Source organism: Camelus dromedarius, chromosome 12, assembly GCF_036321535.1.
Source record: "Camelus dromedarius isolate mCamDro1 chromosome 12, mCamDro1.pat, whole genome shotgun sequence".
Taxonomy (NCBI): Eukaryota; Metazoa; Chordata; class Mammalia; order Artiodactyla; family Camelidae; genus Camelus; species Camelus dromedarius.
In genome coordinates, this window is record NC_087447.1 from 51468935 (window position 1) to 51493899 (window position 24965).

At 34.1% G+C, this 24965-nt stretch overlaps 1 protein-coding gene across 2 annotated transcripts in view; it reads right to left on the reverse strand.

Moving 5' to 3' along the window:
• RSF1 (remodeling and spacing factor 1) overlaps window positions 1-24965 on the reverse strand; it is a 124594-nt gene that overhangs the window by 78002 nt on the left and 21627 nt on the right. For both annotated transcript variants that reach the window (XM_064492742.1, XM_010990046.3), the window contains exon 2: window positions 7734-7825. In XM_064492742.1, coding sequence (XP_064348812.1) covers window positions 7734-7825 — 92 coding nt within the window. The remainder of the gene's footprint in view (window positions 1-7733; window positions 7826-24965) is intronic.

A 24965-nucleotide genomic window follows, 5' to 3' on the forward strand; every position in this document is an offset into this window, starting at 1 on the left:
TATGGGCATTATATTATTCTTCATTTTTATCTATGCACTTTACATTTTTTTAAATCTTGAAAATAAAGAGAGACTGTGGGAAACTTTTTTCTAACCTCTTTTCTTTGGGAATACCACAAAGTCCTCCAAGCTGAGGAAATCCAAGAGCCGTATCTGACTCTCACATGACTACAAGTTAGTCCAAGGAGGCATGTGAGACATAATTATATGCAGTGTAATAGCTGTCAACTTTAGCTTTTCTAACTTAGACCTTAGGGCCAGGGCCACCTAAATTAGGAACAATGGTATTCTTTAAGATAAATGTTTTAAAGTTTTGCTGGCATCAAAGAAAACTGAAAGTATTCTTAGAAGAACCTAAAATAATTGATATCTGATAAAAGTGTGCATTTAACACGCTTGAGTACCTACCATGAGCAAGGCATACATAGTATTAGATGAAAACACTGGAAAACATGCATACCCCTCTGATCCCAGAGAACTTGCATTTTAGTGTGGAGATGTGTGGAGTGGGAGCAGGGGAACAGGGGAGGAGGCACAGGTACATGCACATATACATACATGGCTTCTACGAGGAAGCTTTCATTCATTCATCTAATTATTGATTCAACAAATACTGACTGAGCAACTGAGCAAAAGCTATGAGTTAGGCACTGACTCAGGTGCTAAAAATGTAATAGAGATTGACAAAAATCCCTACCCTCACTGAGATTTGACTCTTGTGGAGGAGACAGACTTAAAAAAATAAACTTGAGATTTTTCATTCTATGAACAAGATAAAACAAGGTGATATATTAAGAGAAAGGTGGAAGACTGAAGGGCAAGGCCTACTTTAGTCATATACAAAGAATCAAGAAGCCAGAACAGTGTGACCATTCTGGAAACCAAAAGTTGTTCTATATAGTAGAATACAGTATATATTAGTACTATACTAGAGGTATACATACAGGTAATATACTAGATGTGAAGTCCAGAACAACCAGTAGGTCTGAACAGATAGTACCATTTACCAAGTCAAGAAACAATAAACTGTAGACTATAAAAACAAAAAATGACAACTCCCCAAATTATAAGAGTAACAGATCTATCCAAGTTCTGGTTCTCTTTTGTTAACTTGTATACATGGCCAGTAATAAGTATGTCTCTTTGGGTCTTACTATCTTCATCTGTTAAATGAGCAACTCAGAGAGGTCAAGATTTACTTTGGGAAATGAAATTCCCAAAGCTCATTAGCTTGGAAATTAAAAGGAATCAAGAATGATATTTAGATTTTTGGTTTGAGAAAATAGGTGGTGTTGATGCTATTTAACCAAAGGTATCAGTCAGGATAGTGGGGTTATGCTGCAGTAACAAATGACCTTCAAATCTCAATGGCAGTAACTGGCAAACTCTGGCCCACAGCCAGAGTTTGTTTTTGTAAATAAAATTTTACTGGAATATAGCCAGATCAATTCATTTAGAAACTGGAGTTGTGACAGAGAATATAAAGACTGCAAGCCTAAAATATTTACTACCTGACCCTTTAAGAAATAGTTTGCTGGACACACTTTTGGGAAGAAGATTAAAGAGCCATGTAACAATCACTTTTCCTTGCATTTCATGACCAAAGCCAAATCATATAGCTGTACCTCAATTCACCAACAGGGGAATGTATACTCTTCCCAAAGGAAAGGGAACCAAATATTTTGCAGTTGTCTCCACAAATCTTGCTACCTTGTCCCATTTTCCTGAGCTTGTGGCCCCTCAAGAGTTGACATTTTCTAACCTCTTTTACCAAGAAGTATTATGTTCTTCCCAATGGAATAACCAAAGTTACATATGCAACTTCTTCCTCATTTATTAAAAGAAAATTGCTTGCCCTGGACTTTATTTCTCCTTTCTGAAGCTGAAGTACACTGTACAACAGAGAAAAGTAAAACGTCCTAGGGTGGAACAATAAAATAAAAGGAACCTGGATCCCTGAATAACCTCACAAAACACAGTTGCCCCTAGAGTCCCGGCCAGATTGTTGTGATAAAGAAATAAAGTTATTGCTTATTAAAACAATGATATTTTGGAATCATTTTGTTACAGAAGTATAGTCTCTACCGTAATACAGATTCACTTTATTTTTTGAGTAAAGATGTTCAATATGTAATTGAGTATACTGGCCTTGGAACTAAGAAGATTCAGGAGGAAAATATGACACATCAGCATATGGGGTTTAAAGTCATGGGAACAAACAAGATCACCCAGGAAGAGTATATAAAATGACACTAGGGGAGGGTCTGGAATAAAGCTCTGTAGTACAAAAACCTTCAGGAGCTTAGACAAAAAGAAAAATCTGGCAAAGGAGACTACTATGGATAGAAAGAAAACCAGGAAAGTATTGATAGAAAGAAGCCAAAAGAGAAGTGTTTCAAGAGAAGAACTAGAGAAATTAAGGAGATATGGAATAAACAGTATGACTTGAATTTAATAATAAGGACACTGTTCAAACCTTTGAACTGTAAAAGAAATTTTACTGGAATGTAATTATTCAGAGAAGGAAAATCTCAATGGACTTAGGAGTGAATGAGAGGTAAAGAAACAGAATAGCAAAAAAGAAAATTATTTCAAGATGTCTGGCTATCAAAGTAACATAGATAGCTTCTAGGTGGCCCATAATGATCTTCACTTCCTGGTATTCACTGCCCTTACATGACTCCCTTCCTCTTGTTCCTCCAACCCATCGTCCTTAGTTTATGAGCCAAGTCTAGTGATTTCATTCTAACAAACAGAATATGGCAAAAGTGACAGTACATTTCCAAGATCTGGCTACAAAAAAACCATGACTTCTGTCTCAGGCACTTTCTCACTCACTGGTTCTGCTGCATTGCTTTAAGCTGTCCTATGGAGAAGTCCAGACAAGGAACTGAATCCTGTCAACGGCAATATGATTAGGACTGGAAGTGGATCCTTCCACAGTTGAGTCCTCACATGAAACTGCAAGCCAGGCTGACAGCTTGACTACATATAGCCTAATGACAGATGCTAAGCAAGATTCCTAACACACAAAAATTGTGGAATAAGAAGTTGCCACTGAAGCAATAGGTAACTAATACAAAGGGGAAGAGCAGATGGTTGGCAGCTAAAAGGAAATAGAAGGGTTAAGGGATAGTTTAAGTTCTTTAATAATATAATAAAGACTTTAGCATATCAAAAAGATAAGGCAAAAATATACATTTATACATAAGAGTGTATGTGTATAAACTTATAGGGCAGCAAAAGTCTGAAAAATCAGAAAAAAGGACAGTAAATGTAAACATATAAGCAAATCTCAATAAATATCTAAGTAGAAAAGTTATTTTTTAATGTTGAAGAGGGACCTAATATATGCTAAGTTAGGCCATAAAACAAGTATAACAAAATTAATGGATCAAAATTATGCAATGTATGTTCTCCTACATGATGAAATGAGATTAGAAATCAATAACAGGAAAAAAATTGGGAAAAATTCACAAACATGTGGAAACAACATAGTACTAAATAACTAATGGGTCAAAAAAGAAATCACAAGGGAAAAGAAAAAATATTTTGAGATTAATGAAAACCAAATACAACATACCAATTTATGACATGAAGTTAAGTAGGGATTAGACAGAATAGCTGAAAATACCTATATTGAAAAAGAGGAATATCTCAAATTAATAACCTAAGCTTCCACATTAAGAAGAACAAATTAACACAAAGCAAGTGGAAGGAAGAAAATAATCAAATAAAGAAATAATAGAGAATTCAATTAAACTAAAAGTTGGTTCTTAAAAAGATACATAAAATTTACAAACCTCTAATGAGAATGACCAGAAAAAAATGAGAACACTACATCAGTAAAATGAGGAAAGAAAGAGGGGACATTACTACTGACTTGACATAAGTAAAAAGAATTATAAGTGAATACTATGAACAACCACATGCCGATAAACTAGGTAAGCTAATAAAATGGGCAATTTCCTAGAAAGGCACAAACTGTTGAAATTGACTCAAGAAGAAATACAAATCTGAATAAACCTATGACAAAGAGATTGAGTAAACAAACAAAAAAATTTTCAACAAAGAGCCCAAGCCCACATGGCTTCACTGCTAAATCCTAATATAATACCTCACAAACACTTGCTAAAAAATAAAAGCAGAGGAAACACTTTCTTAGCTCATTGCATGAGGCCAGAATTTCCCAAGTACCAAAATCAGACAAACATATCTCACGGAAAAAAAAATCCAACAGACTAATATCCTTTATGAGCATAAATTCTCAAAAAAAAATTAACAAACCAAATCTAGCAACATATAAAAAGGATTATGGACTATGACCAAGTGGGACTGACTGCAAGAATGTTAAGGTTTCAACATACGAAAACTAATCAATATAACACACCACATAGAATAAAGGACAAAATTCACGCGGTTATCTCAATAGATGCAGAAAAAAACTGATAAAAATCCAACAGCTTTCATGATAAAAAATACTCAACAAACTAGGAAAAGAATTTCCTCAACCTGGTATTGGACACCATACTAAACATGGTATCATGAATAACATCATACTAAAAGTTAAAAAGGTGAAAACTTTCCCACCTAGGATCATGAACACAACAAGGCTGCCTACTCTCACCATTTCTATTCAACAGTGTACCAGAGGTTGCAGTAGAGCAATTATACAAGAAAAATAAATAAAAGGCATCCAGACTGAAAAGGGGGGAAGCAAACCTGTTTATGCTTGCAGGTGACATATAATCTTGTATACAGAAAATCTTAAGAATTCACAAAAAAGCTATTTGAGCTAATAAATGAGTTCAGCAAAGTTGCAAGATACAAGATTAATACACAAAAATTAGTTATATTTCTTTTTTAAAAATAGAGATATTGGGGATTGAACCCAGGATCTTGCACATGCTAAGTACGCACTCTACCACTGAAATATACCTTCCCCCCAATTAGTTGTATTTCTACACACTAGAAAGATCTAGTCTAGATTCACTGATTTCACACAGTGAATGATCTGAAAATGAAAACAATTCCAGTTACAATACCATCAAAAACAGCAAAATACTAAGAAATAAACTGAATAAAAGTATAAGACCTGGAGTCAGAAATTCACAAAACATTTTTGAAAGGAATTAAAAGACCTAATTATTTTAAGAGACATCCTGTTTTCACGGATCAGAAAACTTACTTTTGTTAAGAAGTGAATTCTCTGTAAATTTATCTACAGATTATATACTATCCCTATCCACATCCTAACTGGCATTTTTGCAGATATTGACAAGCTGATCCTCAAACTCATAACGAAATGAGAGTGATGAAGCATGGCCAAAACAATCTTGGAAAAGGTGAACAATTTCAAAATTTACCACAAAGCTATGGTAATAAAGACAATGTTGTACTAGCATAAATAACAACATGTATGTCAACAGACCAAAAACATCAGAAATAAACCCTCGTATTTATGGTCAACTGACTTTCTATAAGAATGTCAAGGCAATCTAGTGGGGAAAAGAACAATGTTTTCAGCAAATGGTAATGGAACAAATGGATATCTATGTACAAAAGAATGGAGATGGACTCTCACCTGAGAGCATATATAAAAATTAACTTTAAATGGGTTATAGATCTAAATATAAGAGCTATGACTATAAAAAAAAACTCTTAGGACAAAATATAGGAATAAATCTTCACAACCTTGAGTTGGGCAATGATTTCTTATATATGACAGACACCAAAGCACTAGTCACAAAAGAAAAAAACTAATTGGACTTAATCAAAACTAAAACTTCCAAGCATCAAAAGACATCAAATAGAAACTGAAAATACAACATATACAATGGCAGAAAATGTATGCAAATCATATGTCTGGTAAGGGTCCAGTATCCAGAAGACATAAAGAACTCCTAAAACTCAAAACCAAAAAGACAAACAACCATTTGAAAAATGGACAAGGACATGAATAGACATTCTTTCAAAGAAGATATACACAAAGGTGAACAAGCACATGAAAAGAATGCTCCACATCATTTAGTCATAAGGGAAATGCAAATCAAAACTACGAGATAACACATCATCCCCACTAGGATGGCTAAAATTAATCAATAAATCAACCAATAATATGTAAAAAATTTGGAACCCTCATACATTCCTAATGGAAATGTAAAATGGTGCAACTGCTTTGGAAAATAGTCTGGCAGTTCTACAAAAAGTAAGTTAAGCACAGAATCACCATATGACCCAGCAATTCCTCCCTAGATATATAAAATTAAACCACATGTCTACCCAAAACCTGTACACGAATGTTCACAGCAGTACTATTCATAATAGCTAAAAGGTGGAAACAAGCCAAATATCATAAACTGATAAATGGATAAATAAGATGTAGTATTATCCATACAATGAAATGTTATTCAGGCATAAAAAGGAGTAAGTTCTGATACATGCTACAACATGGATGAACCTTGAAAATATTATGCTAAGTGAAAGAAGGCAGACACAAAGGCTACAAATTGTATGATTCTATTTATATGAAAAACTCAAAATAGGCAAATCTTTAGAGTCAGAAAACAGATTAGTGGTTGTTAAGGACTGGGGGAAGAGGGAAGTAATCGCTAATGGGTATTGGGTTTCTTTTTGGGGTGATGAAGATGTTCTGGTTTTGATACAGATGATTGTTGCACCTTGTGCATATACTAAAAAACACTGAATTGTGTACTTCCAGAGGGCAAATTTTATGTTATATGAATATATCTCCACTCAAAAAAGCTGAGCTAGAACCTGTGGTTATGACCATAAAACTGAAGGGGTTTACAAAATCATCTCATCCCATTTCTCACATTTTATGAAAAAAGTGAGATTCAAGGGGGTAAAAGCAGATTATCCATGGACTCAAAATCTGTTAACAGTAGAGCTGAGATTAGTATACAAGATATTTCCACCTCAGTTCTTAGGACATATGAAAAATAAACAAACCCACTTTAATAAACAGATTTACAAGCGACTATACTCTTTAAAATATTATGTTAAAGCTAGTGTCCTAAAATTCCACTACCTTTTTTTAAGGTCCAGACCTTGATTCTTAATCATTAATAAATATTGTGTTAAAGTCAAAACAGCAACTTCACTGGTATTTTAGAAAGTACTTTAAATAGTTAAAAATCAAGGCTTTCAGAAAATCCTACAGCATCAGATTTTTGAAATGCTGAGCCAACTTTCCAGGGCTTTAAACTTGTATAAAAATATTGAAATATCTCACATTGAGTTTTTCAAAAGTTAAGAAACTCCTACCATTGAGAGTTAACTTTAGAAGCCTTCCATACTCACCTAAAGGTCTTTGGACATTTTACCTTTTAAGTAAAAGACAAATTCTGGCTCTGTCTCATGCATACTATGTGATCTCAAGGAAAAATGACAATTTGCTTGGCCCTTATCTGTATCTTAATTGATTTGATCAGGATGATTTTAAAGATCAAATGAGAGAAGATAAGTCCTGAGCACAGTAATAGGCACAAAATATACATAACACCTCTGAAATCCAACTTTAGGATTCTAGACTATTGCTTGAAAGCTACAAAAGAGAATCATGTATCAATAGTAATCATACGGATATGAGTCATATTTTGCAACTTTTAGGAGACCATTTTAAAAGTTAAGGCATCTTATGAAATATAACATCAATTTATGCTAGATAAAGAATATTTCAGTAAAAGAGAAAGTGATTTACAAATATTTACCTTGATCAAATATTTTTCCCATCTGTCTGCTGTAACAGATTTGCCAATCTTCCTCATCAACTTCAAATGGAGCTCCACCAATTCTTTTGGTACTTAAAAGGAAGAAAAAATACTGTTAGCCAGCAAAATAAAACATCTGTAAATATTTACGATTATAGAAAAAGAACTTTCCCCAATGCTGAATACTTTTTCAAAATAGATGTTGATTTAGTTATTTTTTAGACCTCTGAATCAGAAAAGAATAAACTAAGGCAAGAAATAACTGAAAACCACTTTCTTGAAAATGAGAAGGAATATTCATGTTTTCTTTCAAAACATCATCAAATAAGAGTGAACTCTAATGTAAACTTTGTACTTCTGGCTGATAATGATGTGTCAATGTAGGTTCATCAATTGTAACAAATGCACCACAGTGGTGTGGGATGTGGATAGTAAGCAAGATTGTGCATGTGTAGGGGAAGAGGATATTTGTGAACTCTCTATACTTTGTGCTCAATTTTTCTGTGAATCTAAAACTAATCTAAAAAATAAAGTCCATTTAAAAAACACCATCAAGTAAAGGCACTTAATTATACAACTAAAATTTCTACTCTACGTTTCTCTTAATACATATCTAGTTTCTCTATTGAGATTGCAGACCAAGACACGGATTCACAGAATTAGAAAGGAATCAAGGAATAAGATTTCAAGTTGACAGATATCTCAGAAACAGGCTGACGGTTTTCAACTGTTGCAGAAAACAGCTTGTCTGATCTATCCATTATCTAATATGCTGAATTTCTCTTTAGTATCCCTATAAGTCTTTGCTTGACAACCTTCAGGGACAGAAAATTTACTTAACCTACCAAAATTCTAATTACTAGAAAGTTACCCTTACACAAAGCAAAAAATCTGCCTCCTTACACCTTCCTCCTCTAGTTCTTCCTCTTACTCTCTAGTTTCAAAGAAAATACTTTCAATTCCTCTTTTATTGGAACCTTCAAATATCTGAAGATTGTTTTATCTTCTCTCAGATTTTCTCTCCCAACTGTAAACAACCAGAATTCCTCCAAATATCCCTTGAGCAAGATCTGATTATGTGGTATAATTTTATTAATTAGACCTGAGGGAAATAAAGGACACACACATTTAGCATTTTCTAAATAACAAATATTGCTAGTAACCTAAAAGAAATTACAGGTATACTATCTAAAAAGTTTCCATAATCAAATACATTAGGAAAATGCTGGATCAAAAAAAAAAATTGTTTTTACCGCAGAGCTTCTTGAAGACTTAACTGATTAGTCTTACATGCACTACAAGTATCCAAGACAGGGAAATCATCTGCAGCATTCCCTAATGTATTTGATCGTGGAATCTTTTTTTGTGAAACACACAATATCTTGGAGTATACAAGCGCTCTGAATTACAGGTTAGGAAGTAATGTACTAATATTTTTCAGTCATTCTTCCAGACTCTCTATTCTCCACTAAAGCTACTCTTAACTTGAAATGACCTTGACATATAAAAATATTTTCTCATTCAACAAATTTCTATGGGTCCACTATTAGTAAGCAAGAAATAGTATCTCCCTTTAATGAGCCTCCTTAAAGAAGTCTTCTCAGAGGGGTAGATGGTGGGTGAGCTGAAGGTAAGCAAGAAAAGCACAGGAGGGGTGGCAAGTAAATAAGACAATTAAACTAAGCCAAAACCACAACGTATGGGATTGAGGGTGGAACAGAAAAAAACTGGGGAAAGACACTGCTTACAAAAGTAACAGCAGATGCAAAAGGCTGAAAAACAAAGTAAGCATGGAACTGGAAGCACCCAGAAAAAGGGTGTGAAAATGAAGAATCTCATAAGGTCAAGCTACAACGTTTACATTTTATTTAAAAAGTTTAAGCAAGAGAGTGCTCTATAATTTAGAAAGATCTCAAAAATTGAACTGTAGGAAAACAGATTGCTTTCATTTGTTTATTTGTTTTAGGAGGTTAGAGTGCAGGGTACAGATTAGATACAAATTCAGGAAAATATCAATCCAGAAGGATGGGAAAAACCTGAAGTAAGGCAGAGGTAGTACCAAGAAAAGTGGGCAGATTTGAGAAATGTTTGGGAAACAAATAATAAAACTTATGGACTGACTGTGCAAACTGAAAGAGTCAAGAAAAACCAAGGCACTGGCTTACACAACTGAGTAGATGCCAATGACAATACATCAGGAAGAAAAAGAGCTGGGCTCAATTCTCAGTTCTATCACTTAAGGCAAGGAGACCATGATTCTGGTCTAGTTCTCTCAACACTGACTTTGAAATTCCTCATAGCTGCATTGGCTCTCTTACAGTTTAAAAAATGCAAAATATTACACAAAGCTAAAACACCATTATTTTTATTTCTGTCATGATATCTGGGGAACCAAGGTCAGTTTCAATTTCTCCTTTTCCCCTTTTCCCCCAAACACAGTAGTTTTGTTGATTCTGCCTTCCTACATCTCAAACCTGCTCCTGATTCCCCCCAATTTCTCTAGAATATCACTGTTATCTTCTCATTTCAGTAAAACAGGTATAGATAGTTTCCTGTAACTGTAACCAAACCAATCTTTCTAAAAATACTGCTTTCGTTTCACTTCCCTGTTCCTAAATATCTTTTATGGCTCCTAAATACCTATATAAACTCACCCATATTTCTCACCCTAGTCTCAGAGTCCCAATACTCAATCTCAACCTAACTCTCCAATCCTCTCTTACTTCTGCACCAGAATCCTTGATTTAAATCATTCTGGCCTGTTAACTGAGTATACCCCGTTCCCTACCTATCGGGCTTTATTCAAGCCCTCCAGCTTACTGTTTTCCATCACTCAAATAATAGCCATCTTTCAATGTCTGGCCAGTAGGAGTCCCAAAGTCTCTGAGATAGCTTTCTAATGTTTCTAACATCCTTGTCCTTGGAATGCCCATGGTATTCATGTTATCTGTATCATTCATTTAACAGTTGGGAAAAAAACTTGGCACTCATTTTTTATGCATATCCTCCATATCACAGATAAATGAAATCACAAAAATTTTGATACAATTGGTACTACTTTTAAAAATCCAAGAGGACAAAAATAAATATATGCAATAATTATGCTTTTCATCCCACTTTGCAAAAGCAGTCGTCGTTCATTTAGGCATGTAGAAACGGACTATATGTTACTTGATTTCCTTATTAGAGCCTTTGCTCTTGCACAGCACCGTCCAAAAGAATATAAAAAGAACCACAAAATTTCAAACTCTCTAGCAGATCATTCACAAAAGTAAAAAAAGGTCAAAATCAATTTTAACAACATATTTTATTTAACACTACATATCCCAGTGTTATTTCAACATATAATCGGCATTTAAAATTTTAGATTTTTACATTTTTACTTGCTATTTTTCTTATTCTATTTTAAAACTGAAATATAATTGACATCACATAATATTAGCCTCGGGTGTACAACATAGTGATTTAATATTGTATACACTGCAAAACGATCATAGTAAGTCTAGTTAACATCCATCACCAAACGGTTACAATTTTTTATGAGAACTTTTAAGATCTACTCTCTTAGCAACTTGCAAATATGCAGTACAGTATTATTAACTGTAGTCACCATGCTGTGTATTACATCCTCATGACTTTTTATTTTATAAGTGGAGTTTGTACCTTTTGCCCCCTTTCATCTATTTTACACTTTTTGGGGGGTACTTAGTATTCAAAACATATTTTACACTTACAGTACATCTCAATTCACACTAGCTGAATTTCAAGTGTTCAAGGACCATGTATGGCTAGTGGCTACTGTATTGGATCACACAAGCTAGCATATTTAAAACTAAAATTTATAACCCATAATTTACTAACAATTTACTTAATTTTTTTTGGTAATACAATTGACATGTAACATTGTATTAGTTTCAGGTGTACAACACAATGATATGATATTAGTATATACTGCAAATGGTCACCACAGTTAAGTCTAGTTAATATCCAATTTACTTATATTTTTTGTTACAAATAGAATTGACAGGCTAATAGCCTTACAGATACTTGTAGCTCTTAATATTTTGTCCATCAATAAGAAATAGGCAAAAACGTCAATAGGAAAATTAATGAAAAAATTACATTTCCCACACTTTGTATTCTCTAAAATAGTGCGTATTCAATAGACCATTTTATGATGATGGAAATATTCTATATCTGCACTTAGCAAAATAGCAGCCATTAGCTACACGTGACTAGCACTTGATGTGTGGCTAATAAAACCGAGGAACTAAACTTTTAATTTTGCTTATTTTTAATTAATTTAAATAGCTACATGTGGGAAAGGGCTATGGTTTAGAGCAGTGCAGTTGTAAATTATCAGTCAAATTTTTAAAACACATGATCATTTTCTAAAACATGCACTGACAATCTGTAAATTCACTTATTTATCACTTGGAACATTTCCTAAATCTCATTTCCAGAACATTAGGTAATTGCTAACTTCCTTCTAAGAATTATCTATTAACCAACTACATGCCATTCTGAAAAATGTAGGTTTTGTCCCAAGTGAACCAAGATCTCTACCTTTTCACATAATAGATTTGATACATAACCTTTAACAGACCTGTTTCTTTCACAAGGCCTCAGGAAGGTGAAAGATTCTGAAGCAGAAGAAAAGGTCAGGCACTGTGTGAATTCATGCAGGGTCTGCTGAGATGATGCAGGTACAAAGACTGTATACCCCAAACTATATAGCGAAGACTATATACCCCAGACTATATTACCGATCCAATCACCCAAAGATGTTCTACAGTTTGACATTTTCCTAGGCATCTGTCCAGCACCAAGCCTTAAGAATGCTGCTACTTAATTCTAGTTTTGTTACTTATAATTTGCTTTTTTAATGGTAGAAATTTACAGCAGCTCATAATAACTAAATGACATAATTTTTCTCATTTTTCAATAGTTTTTTACTTATACTTCCTCTATGCTTATAAACAAAGATACACTTAGACTCACAAAACAGTTGATTTTATGTAGGCCACTGATAAAAGAACATTGATTTCAGATGCAGTGATTGAAACATAAGCTTACAATAAGCTTTTACTTACTGCCCAGTTTTTAAAACTCTGGGGAGCACAGTTTTAGCTATAATGACACTGGTTCCACAGTCCACTTGATCCTTGAAATAGCTATTATATATTTATGTACCTTACCTTCAAAGAGTTCATTTAATCAATCATCCTAAAGTTTTCTAAAAAGGAAAAAAAAAAAAAAGGTTCAAGACTGTAAACTGTAATTTAGGCCACTATCTGAAAAGCTATAGTTTAAAATGCCAGGTAAGTATAATATAAATCACTAAGCTCAGATTATTACCATTAAGAAAAAAGTAACTCAGAATAGCTGTTGTGTAGGCAGGTCCATTTGGGTTTTGACTTTCCTTTAGAATCATATTGCTGTTCCCATATAGGTAGAGAAACACACCGAACATGGCTCAGTTTATTTCAGAACCAAAACTGTGAGCACATCTCTGCTACAAAGAAAGTAATCAGTGTACTATAAACATCAGCATGACTGGAGGCTGTGATAACCAGCATTCAGCACTCCTTCCTGAAGGAGAAGGTAAATGTTTGTAGAGAGGAAAGGCCTCTAAGTAAGACGATGTGAGCTACTTTCAAGAGGGTTACTCAAGTTTCCTTGTACGTACTTAACAGTGTCCAGCAGAGGGAATCTGAGGTACTTGAGGCAACAACTTCCAATACCACATGCCTCCAACTCTAATCAGATGATCCTATTTCCCTACTCTCTTTTCTTTCTACTCAATTTAGTAATCATTGGAGGGATATTAGGGGGATGGGTAGGGAAGGATAGAGAGAAAAGCTCAAAACAAATTAAAAAAAAAAAAAGAAAGAAATAGTGATATCACAGTAGCTAAGGAAGAGGAGTGATTTTCCCTCAACATTTTTTTTTCTCCAATAATTTCAAATCTAAGGAAAAGATGAAGACTAGCACATCCTTCACCTAAATGAACCAACTGCTAACATTTTAGGTAAACATTTTTACATAGGGTAAAACCAGGGTCAAAAGGCTGTCTAATAAGGAAAAGACCACAAAGAAGCAGCCAAACAAGCCAAGGAAGGGAAGGACATGCCAGGCAGAAGGAAATACCTGTAGAGAAGTCCTGAGGCAGCTAAAAGCTTCCAGTGTGGCAGGAAAAAGAAAGTGGTGAAAGATGCTGCTGAGGAGGTGGGCAAAGGTCAAACCTTATAAAGCCACGTGGACTATTTAAAGAGTTTCCATTTTATTTTATGTGTAATGAGAAATCAAGGGAGGAATTTGGGAAAGTTTCCTGCTCTAAGTTTTTTAAAGATCATCCTGTGTCTAGGATCTGCTTCATAATAATCTAAGCGGCAGGGGGCAGATAGGAGTTATAGACCAAACAAAATTATGAAACTGCACTGTATCTGGGTGATGAGCGCTTGAAACCACTATACAACTTTCTAATTTTGTGTAAGTTTTACATTTTCATAATTTAAACAGTTACAGGGGCCGTGGAGATCTCCTTGGCTGCTCTCTGAGAAATGAACTGGAGGGAGGGAAACACGACTAATTAGGAGGCTAGTCATACATCAGGCAAGAGATAATGATGGTTCAGACTAATGTGGCAGTAGAGATGCAGAGAAGTATGCACAAGGAAAATTGTAAAATCTAAAACATTTCAAAATTTCTAAAGAATTTTCTAACAAGCATCTTTGCCAATCTTTGAAGTAACTATTATATATCTATCTTGCATGATTTCTGTTTGCTCATTTTTAAAAGCAGAAACTATGGCTTTTCATTTGATTACATCATGGTTTAGAAAGGCAACATATACACATCGACACTTAATAGTAAAGTCAAATAAATTATGTGTATCATAACTTATTTCTCATATTCCTCATCATTTCAAATGTTCACATTGCACTTAAAAGCCTGCACTTAATATTGCAACTAAGTATTTTTTAAAATTGTGATTTGTATATAATGAAAAGCACTAGAAAAAATCAGGAGAAAGAGGTGCAAACCTCAATTTTCTCATCCATAAAAGGAGTTGTACAAGATGATCTAAAGTCCTCCAGCTCTAATACTCGATGCCCATGTCTAAATAACAAACACAGCAGCAGTCAGTCATGGGATTTAGAATTTTTGAACTGAAAGCATACTGATAAACTAGAAAACTTAGCAACTAAGATGTGATGTGAAATGTCCAAGATCAAAGAGAGACCAAGCAAGATTCCAGAACTCTGGCCTTCCAATCCAAGGCTCTACCTAATGTTTCTTAAAGTATCAAATGGATGAACAGTTCAGAAGACCTAACTTAAGAACCAAGCCACCGTTTCTGCACAGCTACATATCTGGGTTTTGATCCCAGGTTGCTCCTGACTTTGCACTCTGAGGCATTATCCATTTCTAAAGCTAAATAGTTGCTGTGACAACAGAAAGACTATTAATACTCCTCCCGATCCATTCTTTCTTTTTTCAACAGCTTTACTGAGATGTAATTTACATACACACACTTCATCCATTTAAAGTATACAAATCGATGGGTTTTATATTACATGATTATTTTTTAAACCGTGGTAAAATATAAATAACATAAAATTTGTCATTTTAACCATTTTTAGTGTACATTTCAGTGGTATTAATTACATTCCAATGTCGTGCAACCATCATTGCTATTTTCCAATCTATTTTTATTTTAAACAGTCACTTCACTTCCAAATTGCTCTCTGGAAAATCTAAAATGATAAAAGCAAAGTCCACTACAGTATATATTCTCAAAGAAGACAATACTGCCCTCAAGGGAGCAAAAACTGGTCCTTGAAGAGGACAAAAAAATCTCAGATAATGGTTTATGGTTCTTGACAACTTAACTCTGACAAAATCTTATTCCTTAGTATTTAATTTCTCTTGCTAGAGAGAAATTAAAATTAAATTAAAATTTTCTCTTGGGGGTGTGATCATGAAAAAAAAGGTTGAGAAACACTGTGCTTTAGAATTCAAAAGCGAGCATTGTTAGTCAAAATGTAAAGCACTACCTTAAAAAATACTCAACCTGCAAAAGATCTTGCATTCCACTGAAACCCAAGCCAAGTTGTAAATCACCTTGCTACCCTACAAGAACTAATTTTATCCATAACGTTAAACAAAATAATGGATAAAATGTCACAATTTTAATATTTAAATATAGCAGAAAATCAAGCACCCCAGCTAAAAAATTGTTTTAAGTTACACCAAATGCGGAGAATTAACAGAGAATAAGAACTAAGTATAAATAGGAAAAGAAAAAAGAAAGAAAAGATAGGCTCTTTGACATCATATAGTCTTAATTATCTTTACAGTCTCACTTTGTAATTATCTATCACCTATCTCCTCTTCTTCCTCTCTCCCATTCTTAGACCTAAACTAGATGAAGAGCCAGAACCATCTGCTTTTATCATTGCTGTCTACCCAGCAGAGTTCCTGGTTCACTCATATTTGATAAACTATAACAGGGATAAGAAAATAAAGGAGAAGGAAACCAACAAGAGAGAGGGAATGAGGAAATTTTAAAAGTTCTGCAGACAGCCAAAAAAAAAAGAGTCCTTTTAAGGTGTGAAAGCAAAAATTATCTGAACAGTATGCAGACAAATGATGAGGAAGATGAGATGAAAAAGACAGCAAAAGTGGCTTTAGATTTTAGTTTATTGTGTGAGCCATCTGGTGATATCAATAGCCCAAGACAACTTATTTGCAGGGTTTTATTTCTCTTTTTCTCTCCCTTTTGAAGGGAGGGATGGAAGGTGAATGCTCCCATAGGCATTTGTATACAGGAGTAAATAATGAAGTCTACACATAACTAAAGAAATACCTATATGGTGATCTCCTAACACCAGACCTCTATAAAGTGCCAGACTTCTCTATTTTCATCGTATATGTTTCATAGTATTTAAAAACTTATAAGCACACTAGAAGATGCCTTTATGATTCAACACCATGATTTCAGGTGTTATAAAATCAGTTTGATGTTTTTTTAAAGACAATTCTTCAAATCTGTGAACTTAAATTAAAAGAACTCCGTTTCTTTATAAAATGTAGGTTGTCTTTACTCCTTGCTTACAAGTGATTGGTTCATACTTTTCTTTCAACCCACATTCACATCACAAGCAGAGACAACTAGATGAGTAACATACTATGTCATGTTATGGTTTCCCGAAATCTTGGCAGAAAGGATAAAAAAATGGGTTTGTTGTAATTTCTACATTTATTTCAATAAATGAGAAAATGTATGTGAAAACATTTTATAGACTATAAAGCAATATACAAACCAAAGTTACTGTTATTCACCACCAGATGGTGATCATGTCTTACTTAAAGCAAATGCTGACATCTTATTTGGGGGCCAGCTGCTGAATGCTAACACTGATCAATAAGCAAACCAGTTTGTCTAAACAAAATATTCGTGATTTTTAAGCATGTTCTATTGAAACATCAGCAAAACATCAGCAATTGCACAAGCAATAAAAAACATGTTCTGCCTCAAGACTTCAAAGGAATTGATACGAACATTTGATAACTCTTGAATTTAAGGAAAAAGACAACAGGATATGTGTTTCTGTCAGTCTTATATGGGTTATGTAACCATTTATCCATTCATATCACCTCGACCCATCTCAATGTGTTCTTTTAAAGCAAATTCCAGATATCACAGTTTCATACATAAATATTTCACTGTGTATCTCCAAAGGATAAGGACTCTTAAAATAAGTGTAATGCCATTATACCACCTAAAATTAGTAATTCTTTAATGTCACAGAATTGCCAATTAAACAATTTTAAAACACCTTCAATTAATCAATAAATAAAATTGCATTTTACTTTTACTTCTGTAGCAGATGATGGCAGCATCTCATCTTTATCCCCTCAACACTTATATTCCAATACAGGCCAACCTGTAAGCATGTCCAAGTCTTTACATGACGGTTTCTTCTGACTACAGGGCAGGGGAGTTAACCATTCCTGGGAGCATCCCTAAGCCAGTAACTGACAGAAGCTCCTTCACCCCTTTGCAGGAATAAATCTGAGATATGATCTATGCTATCTTTCAGCTCAAATGAAGGATTCAGTCCCAGTTGCCTATAAAGTAACTTACTTAAAAACACAACCTGTATTGGCTTTTTCCCCCTCCCGATCTCACTTCCCCTGCCCTTGTCAGTGTTTCCTGGCATCGATTTCCAAATAAACTATTTACACTTACATTTTCGTCTCAAGGTCTGCTGCCCGGGGAATCCAACATAAGACAACCCCTTAACTTTGAAGGAAAGCTATGGACATCATAAGAAAATGTAAACATAAAAATTTCTGCAAATATGTTCAATGAGTTTAGAGATGGGGGAGGGTATAGCTCAGCAGTAGAGTGTGTGCTTAGCATGCGTGAGTTCCTGGGTTCAATCCCCAGTACCTCTGTAAAAATATATATATATATATAAATAAACCTAATTATGGACCCCTCCCACAAATAAATATAATAAACTGTACAAAAAACAAATCTTTTTTTGAGTTTAGACACAACCCAAAAGACATAGATATATTCCAGTTTAAAGAACCCTTCTTCATACAGGTTCAAAATAGCTGGTATCTTAATTATGCGTTTGAAACTGTTCCATTGAGATTGTTCAGTTATGTTGAAATACTAATATCTCCACCCCTCATTCTTCATTGTTGGCAAGGAAGCATCACTATCTCAATATGGGTTCTTACATGTATAAAATCTAATCCAACAAAAGTACAGCAACTGTTGGCTTAAGTGTCTACACTTTAAAGAAAAACAAATGTTCCTAGAAGAAGTTTACTAAGACTGGGTCCCTTGGAAAGCCAGAAAAATGTGAAATTTACAATTATTCTCTCATTTATATATGACTTTCAATGGATTTTTAAAAATTTAATTTAATTTAATTTTAAGTTTTTTGGCAGAGGGGAAGTAATTAAGTTTTATTAATTTTATTTTTAGAGGACGTACTGGGGACTGAACCTAGGACCTTGTACTTGCTAAGCATGTAGTCTGCCACTTGAGCTAACCCTCTCCTTCTCAATGGATTTTTTTAACTGCCGCCAGCCTGAAACAATTCAATTAAGAGTAAGGGACTTGTGGAGATTTCTTCTGAAAATGAACTTGGGGCTATCATCCTAGTAGTATGATAAAGTTCCCTCAAGCTAACACATACTCCTCCCCTACCCTTTTACAAAGAGTTCTATGCACTCAGTTTCCATTTTCTTACCTGTCCCATTTGCTCCAAATCCATCATTATCTGATTTTTATTAGTTAAATTAAATGGATGCTTTAGTCTTTGTTTAATTTGGCAGCAAATGACACGAGTGACCACATCTTCCTTCCTGAAACCTGGCCATCCTGTGACATCGTTTTTTTTATTTCTCCTCTTATTTCTTTGCCCTGTTTTGGATTCATTTGCAGATCCACTTCTGCCCTTTCCTTGAAAATTGGTTCTATTTTAGAATATCACTTCTTCTGAACCTAAGTTATTTTATCCATCCCTTTGCTTCAATTTAAGTACACTGTCTCACTGTGCTGGTTACAGATATGCTCAAGTAAGAGAAAACATTAATAAGGGGTCACTGTTTTCTAACAGAAACTCTAGACTAACGAGTTACTAGTTTTGGTTTAATGGCTCAACAAATCCACCATACTGAACTTCGTGGAATTCCCAAACATTCCCTGCTGTTTCTAGCTTCCTGACCTTACCATATGCAATTCCCTCTATCATCAACCCAGCTCTCTTCACCTTCAGAGCTGTTCGGTTGTTGCTCTTTAAGAAACCATTCTCTTATCCATTCTCTAATTATTCTTTTACCTCATTGGGATTAAGTGCCCCTGCTGAAAGTCCCAAAATGATTCTACTTATGCCTCACACTTTATCATAAATGTCTGTTTGATCACCTCTATCCCACGTTAAACAGGCTTGTATCTTCAGCACCTAGGACAGTGCCTAGCACACATAAACTCAATAGACTAGTTCAATGAACAGATGATGTGGACTTTAAAAAAAAGCTTATTCATAAACATGAACGTATCGTAATCCAAGTAACTGACTGATTAGCAAAGGAATAAATGATAATAAACATTTGTTGCTCATACTTAAAGAAGCAGACAGAAAAACAGGTAACAAGTACATAAAAACCACTACAGCAAACATGTAAAACAGAATGTCCATTTTGGCAATGTGCATTTATGCCAACTAATCAGCTATACCCATGCTACCAATTTATAAAGGGCCAACCATAAATTGGCCTTTATGAATAAGTTTCCTAATATGACAAGAGAACAAACTAAGATAAGCAAAAAAATCAACCAAAAAACAAAAAACAAATGACTAAATAAATGGTTCTCTTCTGACCTCATTACTAGTCCACCCTACTCCCAGCCTCAGGCAACCACTGATCTGCTTTCTGTCACTACAGATTTGTCTTTTCCAGAGTTCCATAAAAATGGAATCGTACAGTTGGTGCTCATTTTCTCTGGCTTTTTTTTGCTCAGCACAGTATTTTTGAAATTCACTCATGTTTTGCATATATCAGAAGCCCACTCCTTTTTAACATAAGTAGTGTCCCACTGTATGACTATATTTGTTTATCCAATTATCTGATAAATGTTCAGGTTATTTCTAATTTGGGGCTATTATAAGCAAAATATCTATAAACATTTGTGCACAAGTCTTTGTACGGGCATACATTTTTACTTCACTTAGGTAGATTAGAACAGTGGGAAGTAAATGAGCTGTACAGTAGATGTAAGTTTAACTTAATAAGAAATCCCCAAAAGTTTTGCCAAAGTAGTTGCACCATTTAATCTTTTCACCATAACTGTTTGAGTTCCAGCTGATTCACATCCTCACCAACATCTGAGGTATTGTCAGTCATTCTAAAAGAACATATATTCTGCCTTGTTGGGTAGTATTCTAGAAGCATCAATAATATCCAGTATGTTGACAATATTGTTCACATCTTCTATACTCTGATTTTCTGTCTAGTTGCACTATCAGGATTACGGGGAGAGGAGTGTTTTAAGTTTCCAATTATAACTTCAGATTGTATATGTGTTTTTCAGTTCTGTCAAATTTTTGCTTCACATAATTTGAAGCTGTTATTGGGAGAAAAGACAGTATCAGAATTACTGTATCTTCCAGATAAGTTAACTCTTGTCCCATTATATTCCTTGTCCTGAAGTCTCCATTTTCTGATATTAGTATAGGTGTTCCAGCTTTCATATGATTAGTATATCATTTTCTATCCTTTTTGTAGCATACAGTTGGGTCTTGCTGTTTTAAACATTCTGACAACCTCTGTCTTTTATTTAATTTTAATTAATTGTAACTTAAATACCACAGGTGGCTAGTGGTGACCAGACTGGAGAGAGCAGGTTTACGCCAAGTGTTACCAAACTACAACAGCCCAGAGGGCAAATGAAACCTGTCACGAGTTTTTGTACAGCCCATGAAATAAGAATGGTTTTACCTTGGGGGTGTGTAAGTTAAGAGTTGGTGGTTTAAAAAAAAATTCAAGGAAAAACAGTATTTTGTAACACATGACAATTACAAGAAATTCAAATTTCAGTGTCTATATAAATAAAGTTTTAATGGAACACAGTCTTACTTATTCATTTATGTAATGTCTATGTTTACTTTCATTCACACTACACTGGCGAAACTGAACAGTTTCAACAGATACTGTACTGACCACGAAGTTTAAAATACTCTTTAATATTTGGCTTTTTAAAGAAATGTACAAAACCCTGATAAAAACCATTTATATTTAATGTAATTATTGGTATAACTGAATTTAAATCTAAAAATCCTACCATTTATCGTCTATCCCAACATTTCTTTGTTCCCTTCTTCTGTTTTGTCTTCTTTTGGATTAAGTGGGCAAAATTTAGCATTTCATTTCATACCTACTATTAGCAACTTAAGCAGACTTCCTTGTTTTAATATTTAGTGGTTGCTCTAGGTTTTACAACGTGATTCTTTAAATCAACACAATGTACCATCAAATGCTTTTCTCTCTCATCATACAAAACGTGAACACGTCTTACCCTTACAGCACCAAAGTAATGCCATTTCCTGGCTCTCATCCTTAATACTATGGTTGTCATATATTTTACTTCTATATACGTTGTAAGACTTACAATATATTATGACTTTGGCTTTAAACAATTACCTTTTAAAAAGATGTTTAAAATTAAGGAAAATGTTATTTTATATTGACATATTCATCATTTCTTGCACTGATCTACTCCTTGTCTACACCTAACCTTTCATCCGACATTTACCCTCCATCTGAAGCTGTTTCGTATAGTATATGTCAAATAGCTAGCAACAAATTCTTGGATTTTGTCTGAAAAGGTTTTTACTTCACCCCGTTTCAAAGGATATTTTCTTGAATACGTAATTTTTTCATTCAGTATATTTTAAATGTTTCAATATCTCCTAATTTGCATAGATTCTGAACAAGAAAAACAAACTGTTTCTCTGTATATAATATGTCTTTTTCTTTAGTTCAGTTCAAAATATTCTCTGGTTTTTAGGAATTGATTATGTGTAGGTATTTTTATGTGTGTCTGCCCTGCTTTGAATCTGTTGAGATTATTGGTCCCTGTGAGTTTATAATTCTAATCAAATTAGGAAACTTTTTTCTGTTGAAGTATAGTTGATTTAGAATGTTGGGTTAGTTTCCATTGAACATCAAAGTGATTCAGTTATATATGTATCTTGTGTACTGTATCTTTTTGAATTAGAGTTTTCTCTGGATATGTGCCCAGGAATGGGATTACTGGATCGTAGGTAACTCTATTAATAGTTTTTTAAAGAACCTCCATACTGTTCTCCACATTGGCTGCACCAATTTACATTCCCACCAACATTGTAGGAGGGTTCTTTTTCCCACACATTCTCTCCAGTATTTCTTACTTGTAGACTTTTTCACAACGGCCATTCGGACTGCTGTGAGGTGATACCTCACTGTAGTTTCGATTTGCATTTCTCTAATAATTAGTGATGTTGAGCATCTTTTCATGTGCCTTTCTTCTTTGGAGAAATGTCAATTTAGATCTTCTGCCCGTCTTTGCATTGTGTTGTTTTGTTTTTGTTTTCTGTTATTGAGTTGCATGAGCTATTTGTATATTTTGGAAATTTATTCCTTGCCAGTTTAATTGTTTGCAAATATTTCCCATTTTGTAGGTGGTTTTCTCGTTTTGTTTATAATTTCTTTGCTATGCAAAAGCTTTTAAGTTTAATTCGGTTGTTTTTTTTTTTTCTATTACTCCAAGAGACAGATCCAAAAAGTATTGCTGTTATTTATGTCAAACGTGTTCTATGTTTTCCTCTAAGAGTTTTATAGTATCCAGTCTTACATTTAAGCCTTTAATCCATCTGGAGTATATTTTGGTATACAGTGTTAGAGAATGTTCTGATTTCATTCCTTTACATGTAGCTGTCCAGTTTTCCCAGCACCATTTATTGAAAAGACTGTCTTTTCTCCATTGTATATTCTTGCCTCCTTTGTCATAGATTAATTGGCCATAAATGCATGGATTTCTTTCTGGGCTTTCTATCCTGTTCCGCTAATCTATATGTCTGTTTTTGTTCCAGTAACATGCTGTTTTGATTACTGTGGCTTTGTAATATCGTCTGAAGTCAGGGGACATGAAACCTCCAACTCAAAAATTCTTCTTTCTTAAGATTGCTTTGGCTATTCAAGGTCTTTTGTGTTTCCACACAAATTTCAAAAATGCCATTGTTAATTTGACTGGGACTGCACTGAATCAGTAGACTGACTTGGGCAGTTTGGTTATTTTACCAATATTGATTCTTCTAATCCAAGGACATGGTATATTTTTCAAACTGTTTTTGATATCTTCAAATTCTTTCATCAGTTACTTATAACAGTCTTCAGAGTACAGTCTTTTACTTCCTTAGGTACATTTATTCCTAGGTAGTTCATTCTTTTTGTCGTGATAGTAAATGGATTTCTTTCCTTAATTTCTCTCTCTGGTATTTCATTGTTAGCGTACAGAAATGCAACAGATTTTTGTGTATTAATTTTATATTCTGCAACTTTACCAAATCCACTGAGCTCTAGTAGTTTTCTGATCACTTCTTTAGGATTTCTATGTATCTTGGCATCTGCAAACAGTCGCAGTTTTACTACTTCTTTTCCAATTTGGATTCCATTTATTTATTTATTTATTTATTTATTTATTTATTTATTTATTTATTTATTTATTTATTTATTTATTTATTTATTTTCTAATGTATGGAGGTACTGGGGATTGAACCCAGGACCTCGTACATCCTAAGCATGCACCATTGAGCTATACCTACCCCTGGATTCCTTTTATTTCTGTTTCTTCTATAATTGTTGTGGCTAGGACTAACAAAAACATGTTGAATAAAGTAGTAAGAGTGGGCAACCTTGCCTTGTTCTTGATCTTAAAGAAAATGCTTTCAGCTTTCCATTGAGGTATGTTCCCTCTATGCCTACTTCCTGGAGAGTTTTTTATCATAAATGGATGTTAAATTTTATCAAAACCTTTTTCTCCATCTACTGAGATGATCACAAGGTTCTGATTCTTCAACTCGTTCATGTTGTGTATCAATCACACTGATTTGCAGATACTGAAAAATCCTTGCATCTCTGGGATAAATCCCACTTGATTATGGTGTACGATCCTTTTAACGGACTGTTGGGAGTTGATTTGCTAGTATTTTGTTGAGGATTTTTTCCACCTGTATTCATAAGTGATATTGGCCTGTAATTATCTTTTTTGTGCTATCTTTGTCTGGTTTTGGTATTGCCAGGGTTATGGTGGCCTCCTAGAATGAATTCAGAAGTGTTTCTTCCTCTGCAAATTTTTGCAATAGTTTGAGAAGAATAGCTGTTAACTCTTCTCTAAATGTTTGGTAGAACTCACCTGTGAAGCCATCTGGTCCTGGACTTTTGTTTGGGAATTTTTAAATTACAGATTCAATTTTATTACTGGTAATTGGTCTGTTCATATTTTCTAGCTCTTTCTGGTACAGTCTTGGAAGACTGAACCTTTCTAAGAACTTGTCCATTTCTTCTAGGATGTCCATTTGACTGCTGTATAGTTTCTTATGGTCCTTTGTATTTCTCTGGTGTTGGCTGTAATTTCTCATTTTCCATTTCTGATTTTACTGA